Below are 12905 nucleotides of genomic sequence, written 5' to 3' on the forward strand. Positions count from 1 at the left end.
TCAGATGGAAAGGCTGGATTGAGAAGGAAGATATACTCTCCTTCTCCCACTGTGAAAAAAAACAACAGTCACCTACAGCGGCGATCCGTAAGCAAAGCTTGCGCGATTTTTGCTATGCAAATTGGACATAAAATCCCTCATCATGGTTGAACCCCCTCAATTTGCCCATGAATTCGCGCAGAAATGACACAGCTTGTCATGACGCTTTTGTCAATAGAAAGTATGAATTCTACCACTTGGTCTCAGAAGAAACTTGGAAATAATTCAAAAATGATAGGACAACATGAAAAGGATGGGAATACAAAGAGGAAATGACGGGAATGAAGATAATGTTGAGCAACCTGAGTAGAGCGTATTGTGTGTAGAAACCCCCACTTAGAGCAAATATTGTAAACCCCAATATTTGAGGAATCTGATGATAGATATCTTGCAGTTCCACCAGACTTGGAGGATATACTACTTCTTCCAACTGCCCCTCCCTCACCGTTTCCAAGCACCAGGATACTCACACTATCTCCCCCACATCCCACACTCCACAGTTGACTGAAATCATCTCAATTACTCATTTCCATAAGCGTTGAGGTAGAAAACTTTCACGTAATAATCAAGGTAACTCAAGGCAGTGCAAGACAGAAATCCGAGAGAGAAGATGTCACCAATGTGCCTTAATTCTCAGGCCTCAGTTGAACAATGGCTATCGCCAGGCTCTCCTTGTCAATTCGAATCTCTCAAACTCCTAAAAACACTGAACTGTTTCCGTCCTCTATAGCCTTTTGCGGTGTGTTCTCAACGAATGATGAAATGAATGGCATGCAATCATAGTTCTAAATGAGTAGCAAATTCTAGGCACGATGTCATCCAATGTTCGGAAATCTGCCGCTGGAAACGCTTCCCTATTATCTCCTTCGAATTATGACGAGGACGCTCCGTCTATTCATCCAGAAAACAGTGATCAAGACGAAGACAGTGATGATGACAAGATAATTCAGGGGGCGCGTACGTCCGCAGATATTAGGAAATATGATCGAGGTATATTAGAAGAGGAAGAAGAAAGGGACGAGCTTTTAGAAAGAAATTTGAAGCGCGGGAGAAGAGGAAGCGCATTGGAAGGAATAAGCTCGGGACTTAGAGGTCTATGGAGTAAGAGCCATGTTCTCTTACCTGGAGCTCGCAATGAAGGTTCCTCAAATCAAGACGATGAAACCGAAGTGGAAGAAAAACGACGCCAAAGGAGAAATAGACGGCAGAAGAAGAGGGAGAAATTGATGGAAGATGCAAGTTATGGTGAAGATGGAGAGTTGATGTTCGAGATGGAAGGAGGGCGCATGAAAGAAGGCAGTGCGACAGGGTCAAGCAGCGAAACTGACGAGAGCGACGATGCCGACAGACGTGGCTTGCTAAATGTGCGGGACCAGGCGACGCAACGGAAAAACTCGAGATGGGCTTGGTGTGCTATATATCTTCTGATAGCATTGGGGTTTACGGCTCTATTGTTAGTGGCATGGAAGCTGTCGAAGAAAGCACGTTTCACGAAAGAACATCAGATTTTCCTGAGCAATGGCACAGCTTTATTCGCGCCAACGACTATCTTGATAAGCTTGGACGGATTTCGAGCCGACTTCTTGAAACGGGGTATCACACCTAGATTGAATACTTTCGTCGAAGAGGGAATTTCGCCTGTCTATATGAATCCTAGCTTCCCTTCTGTCACCTTTCCAAACCATTATACATTGGTTACTGGTCTCTACCCAGAATCACACGGCGTTGTGGGAAATACATTTTGGGACGAGAAATTACAAGAAGAATTCTACTATACCAAATCTGAAGCGATGCACAAGAAATGGTGGGGCGGTGAGCCTCTATGGGTCACTGCTGAAAACCAAGGAATCAGAACTGCCATTCACATGTGGCCAGGAAGTGAAGCACATATCATGGACGTGGAGCCTGCATACTTGGATAAATACAACGGACAAGAACCGCTTCCCAACAAGGTCAGCCGAGTACTTGAGCTTCTGGATAAGCCTGGCCGAGAAGATAGTCAAGCAGCTTTGGCTGATATGAGACCTCAACTAATTGCAGCATACGTGCCCAACGTTGATCAGCATGGTCATCTTTACGGGCCAAATAGTACTGAAATTCGGGTAACTATAACAGAGGTTGACACTATGCTTGATCAATTGTTCCAAGGACTTGAGGCAAGAAATTTAACAAATATTGTTAACGTTGTCATTGTTTCAGATCATGGAATGGCTACTACAGACACAAACCGTCTTATTCAACTAGAAGATATCATTGACACCAGTCTAATCGAACACACCGATGGCTGGCCTTTATATGGACTTCGGCCAAAAGATCTCTCACACCTTCAAGATCTTTACGATACTTTAGCTGCAGAAGCCGCTATCAATCCCAATTTTGAGGTTTATCTACGAGATGTTAATATGCCCGAACGTTATCATTTCTCCAAAAATGAGCGAATTGCACCTTTATGGATTGTTCCAAAGACTGGTTGGGCGATTGTCATGAAGGACGAATTTGATGTAGTTGAAGGAAAAGCAAAAGGAATTGCCTATCACCCGCGAGGACTGCATGGCTACGATCATGAGCATCCGCTCATGAGAGCTATTTTCATCGCTAGAGGCCCTGCTTTCCAACATGAGCCGAATAGTCGCGTTGAGCCCTTTCGTAAGTTCACAGCAGTCTTTCTCAGCTAAAGTTAACTAACATGACTCAGAAAATATCGAAGTGTATAATATAATCTGTGACTCTCTGGGACTTACACCTAACCCCAACAACGGCACATTACGTCTTCCACTCAAGCCTGTTGGGCTTCACTCGTCTGGTACATCTCCCCCCGAACCTGCTGATCCCGAGCCAAGTCCTTCAAAGCTGGAGCCTCAAACAAACGCAACACTATCTATATCACCAATTGAAGCTAGCTCTGCAGCAGATCCCAATGTAGTTCCTCCACAAATGGTGGGTGTAGATGCACCAGAAGACTTGGAAGATCCAAATGTGGATAGGCCGGTAGTAGAAGACGAGAGTAGTAAGACAGATGATGAGAAAAATTGGTGGGCATGGTTCAAGGGAGAACTAGATGACTTCAAAGGCTGGATCTCTGATTTAACCCATAAGAATGGGACCAACGGAACTCGGACTTAGGGGTAGAATTTACCACTATTTTCGCTAATATTCGATGTGCTAGGAGTTGTGGTATTAAACACGAAATGTCTGGGTTGGAATTTATCAAGGCGCCTAAATTAGATACCATATGCGGGAATTTCAATGTACAATAGGTTTTGGGGGGAATGATGACTTCTTTGACTATGATTTTATTCCTAGACTAGGAAAGTGATTGACTTGCTAGTCCGGGCTTTGTTAAATCCTAACAGCTAGAGGAATTCGCTTGCATTACTGGACGCTAAAACCAGGAGGTGCATTTCTTTGCCTTTTAGAAGACCCGTTGGCAAAAGTGTGGCGTTAAGTTGGAGAAAAAGTACTTCGGCTTTAAGCATTCTCCATCTTCCCATGTATAGTTCTCCTGCCATTTACAATGAGTTCCGAACCAGCCTGAACTTTGACATTGCCATGGACCGTAAAATTTCCATGAACATGCAGCTTTCCGTTAATCTTCACATTACCGCTAGCTTTCAGCTCGTTGCTAGAATCAAAGTCAGTCTATACGTTATGATATACTCAGGGAAATGACTCACCGAATTTCCACATCCCCCTCAATCTCCATTCCACCTCTCGATTGTAAATCTCCCAAAACAATCCTCTGCTTCTCTAACGACTCAACGATAATCTTGCCACTACTCTCCACATTTCCTACCTCTACCGCTCCCCTGATAGTAACCTGTCCACTCGTATCCACCTTTCCTCCAACCCTCACCAATCCTCCTATTCCCTCTAGTAACACCTTAGAGCTACTCTTCACATCTCCCTGCACATACACATTTCCTCTCATCTCTATGCTCGAACTACTCTTCACAGTCCCCATAATTACAACCCCCCCTTTCCCTGCTCCTCCATCTAACGAAACAGACGAACTCGATCTCACATCGTCGGATACCGTGACATAATCGTAGAGAACAATTTTAGCACTCGCTTTTACGGGGCCGCAAACCGTCACATGGTGATACAATGTCACGGATGAGGAACCAGATACTGACTCGAGGATTTTAAGAGGGCCAGATAGGGATACTGAGCGAGATGAGGATACGGCGTTGGAAATGGGGATGTTTGGTATGGATGTTGAGGGATTAGGGGAGGAGGGAGTGGGAGGGAGGGAGGAGAAATCTGGTGGGTAGCTGGAGCCTGAAATTGTGGACGGCGCGGGGGTGTCGTAGGGGGTGTCGTAGGGGGTGTCGTAGGGGGTGTCGTAGGGGGTGTAGGCGGGAGGGCCCTCTGTATCGGCTAGTTCGGGGATTTGAACTTTGTTATCACCAGGGATGAAAACCATTCTGATTGTGGTGGGTGTTGAGAGTGCTGCGTGATGAAATTGAAAGTTGGTGTTGGAAATATGACTATGCGAACAGATGTAGATAAAATGATGTAAGATTAATCTTGAGAAACAAGGGAAATTGAAATGATGGATATATAATATGCTGACGCACGCATTTTCAGCCTCTGTTTGTAGTGAGTCTAATAAAGATAGCAGCCTGATATTATTGTGGCTCATCGTACCCCGCACCCTTTGTAAGCCAACTCTCATTCATTGGTAGGCTCGTATGGTAAATTCTCGTCTAGCTCTAACCGATATCCCTGCTACGTGCACGCCCCCTACTATATGCACGTTTTTTTAATCAAAATAAAAGTCAATTTAAAATTCAAAAATCATTAAAATAAGTTAGAATTTAGTTATAGAATTGAATAATATTATTTATTTTGATTCTTTAGAATTTCAAATTATTAAAATAAAAACTGATTGAATAATAAAATAAAATAAATATATAAATTTAATATATAAATTTTCAAAAAAGAATATATTAAAGTCTATTTATAGAATTAGAAGATATTTTAATAGATTTTTTGATATTAATATTCTTATAAAGAAATCAAAAAAATTTAAAAAGTAATAAGAATTGATTTTAATATAGATTATTAGATTTTCTAATTATTTTTATTATTTTAAAAAAAAATTGAAAATGAATTTTAAAACAAATTTAAATTTTATATTGAATATTAAAATATATAAAATTTAAATCAATTGAAAGAAATTCTTTAAATAAATCTTGATTTTATAATTATCGTAGGTATCATGAGACTACCTCTGGAAGCATTCAGAAGCTTTACTACTATACTACAAAAACATAAAAGACTAAAAGATAAAACTAGAAGTTCTACCTGCTTTCACATATATAACAGAACAGAACAGAACAGAACAGAAAGGACTAATATCACTTCATAACATTACCCCCCTCCTTAAGATATAATCTCCATACCATTACCTAACTAGAAGGTTTCAGAACTAATGCCTCAGGCATTCAGGCAAACAGGATCTATATATGCTAGCCCCCAAACCAATGAAGACTTGTTGTCACGGGGCAGGCAGGCAGGATCAGGAATCTATATTCGATAATGCTAAGAATAGTAGGTACAGGGTGTAGACTAAGATATAGCTTGAAGAGCTATGATATAGAATCTTTCAATATAAAGATATACAGAATTTTCATTTATAAGCTAGTCTAATAGAATCTAGCTTATTGCTTATCGGTTATATGTATCTATATTGTAACATTACTCCTCTTCTTTAGGTCGAGCTTTAATAAGGCGGTATGTTACAATTTACAATTTCATAAATAGGTAATTCAGGTCAGGTAGGTCTAGGCTTATTAGGATATCTATAATAGAAGTTACAGATCAGTTTCTATATATCTTTCAAATAGCTAGCAGGTTTTTCGATTGGCTTATTATAGCTAATCTAACGAACGATATACTTCAGGCAAGATTCTTGTTGGTTCAATAATGAGATCAGGAATACGGGAGACGTGGTTCCCACTATCATTAGTAGGCCCCTAAATGTCTGTATTGTATTCTGTCTAAAGAGCTAGCTAATGAGGGGAAGTAGTAGGCCTTATATAGGCACTACTGAAAGAGCTAGTCTCCTTCGCATTCGCCTAAATACCTTTGATACAGTAGCCATTATATTGAAGTCATTCTTTTGAAGTGAATTCCCTTGTTCACACAATTCTTCACAATCTCTTTTTTTCCAATGGGAATTCAGAATCTCGGTGGCTTCGAAATACTCTAAGCTATTGATTTTTATAAATAGTGATAATAGGTTATATTATTTAGGGACAGGATTATTATATGTGGGGTATAGTAGATTGATATGAAAAACAAGATGAATCCTTATATTTATTATTTATTTATAGTGATTAATGTCTATTATCTGATCTCCCAAGGGGTATTCTAGATGTACTAAGGAGCGGGCCTATAGGCCGCTAGCGTTCTAGCTGTTTATAGTAGTGTAATGTTAGCTAATTAGAAACTTGTTGTCTTTAGTATTCCTTTATTTAATATTGTTTATAGCGATTCTATAACTATTCTGTCTAAAGATTTGTAATCCTATTTTAAAAGGCTTTGTTTTATATATTATCCGGGTGTTAGTGGATGATTAGGTCAATTGTTATCGATCGGGAGAGTGCTTGGAGTGTTTATGGCTATTCAGTATAGGTTTTAGATTGATTGGAATGAAAAGCTTATTTTCGGGGTATTGGAATAGATTGGAATTTGTATAATTTCGTATAGTTTGAGTATATTCTAGTATAGAATCTGGATTTAGTAAGAAGATCAGTAAAGCTATATTGTATTTACAGGATGCAATTGATATATACTATTGCATTCTATTCGGATCAAAATTGATTTAGTGTAAGTAGTCAGTTATTATACGTCTGATTATTGATTGAATATTGAAAGAAATGCAATGGGCTTTTTTCAATCCTATATATATAAATGTTTGTGCTATTTTTGTAATTGAATCTGATATAATAAACTGCAAAGTCATTGTATTCAATTCATATCGCTATAAGTCTGTATAATACTTTGCAAAAGAATTTGAAGCTTTCCGATTTCGAAATATTATATACCGATTTCTATATATTATATATTTCGAAAATCAGGCTCCTTTTTTCTTTTTACTATTTACTTTTAGAATATCGATATTTAATATATAGAACAAAGCAAGAGCTGCTGACTATAGGGAAACAGGATAGGCTAAGGTCAAGCAGCCCAGCCATACCCTAATCAGTAAAATGATCGGCTGCCTTGTTGTCCTTAATTTTAGTATGCTTAGGGGACTATTTAATTATAATATCATAATATTGTATCGCTTGATAACACTTGTAGTATGCTTATTGAGAAAAGATAGTAGTACTTCCTTGCATTCCCTAGATTATTAAGATATTATCAATATATAACCATATTTGTCCCTAATAAGAACAATCAATGATATTCAGGAGACATTCTAGTCCCCGCTATATGCTGATTGTTTTAATATCAAAAATATACAATTGTTTATATATACAGCTGTAGCCAGTATTGATTTGTTGCTTGCCGCAATAGATTGCAAAGCCGTACCCTATGTGGTGATCGTGTTCGTCGTATTGTTCAAACCCATCTGAAAACACAGAATAGTTTTCTTGAGGGATTAGATCTCATTATTCCTTGAATACTTTCACAGCATCCTTTTTGTTCATATCATTTATTGGATCGGTATAGTATTCAGGAAAGAAGTAAGATTGTAAGAGTCTGGGGCGTTTAGTAATAGGGATTACCTATCCTATTCTTTATAGTTTTGTATTGGGATCTTTTAGAATATTTATACCTTATCCTCTTTTCCTAATGCACAGTTTTAATTGATTTACAAATAGATATTATATATTCATTATCTGAAGCTGAAATACGAATCTCAATCTGGCTTACTCTAATACAACAATTCTAGCTGGGAGACTAGCTTTTATAAGGAATATAGTTATCGGGATTGTTTTGTAAACAGGTAAAGCTCCCTATACTGCATTATAAATCGTTTTGCTGACTAGATCGACGTGTTTCTTGATCCCGGTGCCGATTGGAATATGGCCTGCATTTGGGCGTTGTTTGTATAGCCCATCGAACCATACTTTCGGAGCCGAAGAGGGCGACAGGGAGTACACAGGTAATGATCGCTTGATGAATCCTTATAAAAGCAAGGAATTCCAGTTTATAAGTATAAAGGTCTATCAGGCTTAGAATCTTGAATAAACTAAGATTCTTCTAATTAAGCTTTTTCTATAGATATAGAGTTTTAACATTTCTAATATTTAGTTAGACTAAATCACTAGGAATATATTAATAAATAAAGGAATAGCAGAAGTCAATATTCTTCGAATATCAGATTTGACTAATAATCAATTCTGTTTTCAGGTATGAGGAGATTGTCTCCATTTTGAAAACAAATTCCTTGGCATTTCTTATAGCAAAACAATTGCTTTCGGATAGAGCAGACTCAAAGCCTAAACAGGGATAAAAACTGTAATTGGAGAAAAACAGGGTTATTCGGGTATTCTCGAATCAGATATTATTAATAAAGAACTTAGCAAATGAAAGCCACTTTGTCTAATCGTCTTATAGATAAATTATATACAATCTGAAATATTACTCCAGCATTGTATTAATTCTTTTAGTTTATTCATCAGTTTCAGAATAATAAATAATAAAGAATCTAACGAATACTCCCAAATACTTATAAATATACTTTTAGAATTCAAATACAAATTGAATTCTATAATCGGAAATAATCATTAAAAGCAAGCCATAAAGCTTTCAGATATTCTTTTGGAATAAATAAACGATTTCTTCAAAGTTATAGATACCGTAACAGGACAGAAAATGCTTCATCTTGGTTAGACAATCGATTATCATTATAATAACATCGAAATTAGTACTTTCAGACAGATATATAATGAAATCTATAAAGATATCTTACCAAACTCTTTACAAAATCAGAAACAGGCGAAAAACTCCTTCCTGATCTTTACAATTGAAGGCAATATAATAATAACTATAATAATTACAAACCCACTACATAACATAATCATAATAGCTAGACCAGTAATAATCTCAGAATAACAATTCAAAAGTTCGAATACAATACAAATAACCAGTAACAGGGGACTCGTGATATAGGCAGAGCAAATGAGATTTCAGAGGATTATAATTGGGAATATACAGCTTCTCTTAATAATATAGCAAGCTATTGTTTTCAAAGCATTTAGTAAAAGTAATTCTCGAATATTTCGGGAATTCTTTTTATAGGGATTTCAGAATGGATTTAGAAACAGGATTGGCTTGATAGTCTTCTTGGAATAAAGATAACAGGTCAGCAAACAGATCTAAAAGTATTTCTCGATCCTTTAAAGATATTATAAAATCGGGTTTTAATATAGCGAGCAGAAATTCAGATTCGGGTATAATAAAATCAAAAGAATTGACAATATCAGAGTTTCTCTGATTTTGCATGATAATAACGAATTATACTTTTTTAATAATCTTAGCTTTTTTTGGTATATCGATATTAGAAAATAAATCAAAATTTAAATTTTCTTTTTTTAGAATAATTCGATTTTAATATAGAAGGTATTCATCCCTTTCTTTAAGAAGATTCTCTAATCTTCTGGTTAGAGTATCAGATTTAGCATTTAGCTTTTCAAAGTAATAAATGATTTGAAAGTTAAATTGGGATAGGAATTTGAATTAGTAAGCTTAATAATAATTTAGTAGTTTTATTATTATAAAGTATTCCAGATTCTTATAATCTATAATTACCTGGATCGGAGATGATGCGCCTTTAAATTTGGGATACCATTCTTCAAAGTAGTAAATAATAGTCAGGAGTTCTTTATTATAGATTTTGTAATTATATTTAGCAATAGAGTGCTTTTTTGAAAAAAATGTAATAGATTTCAGAATCCCCTTTTTATTGTATTGAAAAAGAATTCCCGCGGAAATATAATCCGATGTATCGGTTTCTAGAATTACTTCTTTTTCCTAATCAAAGGAGGTTAGAATAGGGATTTCAATAAACATTTTCTTTAATTGATTAAAAGTGTCTTAATAGATATTATTCTATAGAAACAGGATATTCTTTTTGATTAGCTTTATTATTAGACTAATTATTTTCGAAAAGTCCTTAATAAATCAATAATAAAAGTTTGCGAATTTAATAAATATTTGTATATCGATTATGGTTTCAGGTAGTTTCCAATTTATAATAATTTATATCTTTTCTGAATTCATTCGGATATTATTCTTTTCTATAATTAGACTAAGAAAAGTGATTTCAGATTTCAGGAATTTGCATTTTTCGAATTTTGCAAACAGACTGGCTTCTCTTAATACTTATAGGACTTTTTAAATATAGCGAATATATTCCTTTTAAATATAACTATATATCAATATATTATTTAGATATATAATATAGAATATATTCAGATATTCATATAGAGAATTATTGATGAATCTTTGGAATGTAATAGATGCCTCTATTAGCTCAAATAGTATAACTAGGGATTCGAATAAATCGAATCAGATACAGAATGCAATCAGATACTTTTATCCTTCTTTAATTTTGATATTATTAAAGGTAAAGATAATATCGATTTTATTAAAATACTTTATTCCTTTCAAGTTGTTTAGGGATTTTTTAGTTAGTAATAATAGATATCGATTCTTTACAAATAGGTTATTCAAGGCTTTATAATCGATATAGAAATAAAGATCTCTATTAGCTTTCTTAATAAATAGTATAAGGGATATGACAGAAAAGGAATTAGAACAAATAAACCCTTTCTTCAGGTTTTCCTCCAGCTATTCTTTTAGAGCTTCGAGTTTGGTTTGGGATATAGTATATAAGGCTCCAAAGGGCAATACAGATTCCTTTTGGAATCAGATTTCATAATCATATAGTCAATGCGGTAACAGCTTGTCAATATTCTATAAGAAAAATACATCTTTCCAATTTCAGAATTCGAACAGAAAATCATTCAGATCGAACTCTTTCTTCTTTTTCAGAATGTTATCAATTTATTCAACAGAGATCTGGAATATTTTATACTTCCAGCAGGTATATACAGAATAGATCCTCAGGGAGATTGCAGCTATATCTCGATCCTTGAGGCTTTCAGAGCGATCAGGCAGATATACAGGTTGGGCTTTCAGGGAAACATTGGGAAGAGCTTTTATTCGGGACAAGCGGAACAGAGTGTTATAGAATTCGTAGCAATACAGACTATTGAATTGAAAGGAGTTTGTTGCAAAGTCGATATAGGGGTTGTACTTCTTAAATCAGGCTATACCCAATACTATAGAGTAATAAACTAGTTTAATCATATATAGAATAACTCTTTTTTCGATATAATCATTAATCCTAAGTCTAATATAGATATAGAATATAATCTGATTTCCAAATAGAATTTTGCTATCAAATCCAATGACTTCGAAAGCAACAAATAGTTTGTATTCAGAGATCTTTTAGGATAATATTCAACTTCGATTAGCGAAAACAATCCCTTCACAATCATTATCCATTATAATATAGATTAAAAGAATCTCTCTTTTCAGAAATAGGATAATAGATAGAATTATTAGATTCATACAATTATTCAATTCATTTTCCAAGAATAATCCTTGAGTGATAATAGCAGACAAATAGAGTTTATATAAAGGGTTGTTCTAATAACAATTTAAATCAAACAAATCCCGTTTCCCGATTCGAACAAGCTGGCTGGAGAGCGGAACAGTAATTGTAGCAAAGAGTAAAGCAGGGATTGAACAGATATTCTGCCTTTTAATAGGCTTCTTAAAACAGGATTATATCTAGATAAACTGGAAGTCTCAATTCTGAACTGAATAGGGTGGGTATCAGAATATAGGCAATCTCGAATCAAGTAATTAGCAGAGCTACAGTAGTAATATTCTTCTCATTCCTTTCGGAATAAATTATTACTAGTAATATAACATTGGAAGCTGAAATCCATAGGATTTCCTCCCTAAACAGATGGAAAAGTGATCTTATTTATATAAAAAAGTTGGATTACAGGATTACAATAGATTCGGATAATAAAGCAAAAGTCTTTCTCTCAATAAAGATAGAAGTGATAGAACAATTCTAAAAGATTTGTTATTAATATTAACAAAACCGATTATTAAATTATTATAGATAAACAGAATATTTCTGGAAATTATAGAATAGGGATAGATTGTAAAGCAGTATATCTTATAATTCTTAAGAGATTTCTTGGAATAGTAATAGGATCAGAATATCATTAAGCATTTTATCTTTCAAAGCTAATCTCTAAAATTCGACAAAGTAGGTACTGAAATCGAAATGTTTTTATTTAATAGGTATAATTAATTCTGAGCATTCTGTTTACAATCGAAATTCCCAAAATGTTCTCTAAATATTCCAAAGCAGGCTATAATCAGTGAATTACGGGATATTGCGGATAATCTTGGGAAGAATTAGTTTATAAGTTTTTCCAGTAAGTCTTTTAATGATATAAGTTAGGCGAGTAAAGGCAATAAGAAAACAATCGGAATTCGAGCTTATCTTTGCATATATCTGTTAGACGAATCTTTACAGATCGAATTGGAAACCATCAAATTCTTTAGGGTTGGGAATACATTCACTCAAACAAATAATAGCAGATAGAACGGATATAGTAATATTAGATAATTTGAGGACAGGTTTAGTAGGTATTGTTTTAGAGGGTGTAATAAGAATAGGTATAGATTCGACAAAGCGATTGAGTAAGCGGATATTCTATATAGCAATTTGTTTGTATAGGGAGGCCTCAATATATCTCTCAATAAATACTTCTCAAACCTCGTATTCGAAGAATAGATTAGCTTTTTCCAATCCGGCA

General features: G+C 35.1%; 2 protein-coding genes across 2 annotated transcripts; one reads left to right on the plus strand and one right to left on the minus strand.

Moving 5' to 3' along the window:
* Positions 1-851: 851 nt before the first annotated feature.
* Positions 852-3162, plus strand: EAF02_011956 (uncharacterized protein; the record flags this gene model as incomplete). Its single annotated transcript, XM_038908004.1, has 2 exons — positions 852-2685; positions 2735-3162. The coding sequence occupies 2 exons, from the start codon at positions 852-854 to the stop codon at positions 3160-3162; spliced, it is 2262 nt and encodes a 753-aa protein (XP_038752179.1).
* Positions 3163-3507: 345 nt separating this feature from the next.
* Positions 3508-4462, minus strand: EAF02_011957 (uncharacterized protein; the record flags this gene model as incomplete). Its single annotated transcript, XM_038908005.1, has 2 exons — positions 3508-3661; positions 3714-4462. The coding sequence occupies 2 exons, from the start codon at positions 4460-4462 to the stop codon at positions 3508-3510; spliced, it is 903 nt and encodes a 300-aa protein (XP_038752180.1).
* Positions 4463-12905: the final 8443 nt, after the last annotated feature.

The sequence above is a fragment of the Botrytis sinoallii genome (genome assembly GCF_014898435.1).
Source record: "Botrytis sinoallii strain Bc 23 chromosome Unknown BSIN_038, whole genome shotgun sequence".
In the NCBI taxonomy this organism is placed as follows: Eukaryota; Fungi; Ascomycota; class Leotiomycetes; order Helotiales; family Sclerotiniaceae; genus Botrytis; species Botrytis sinoallii.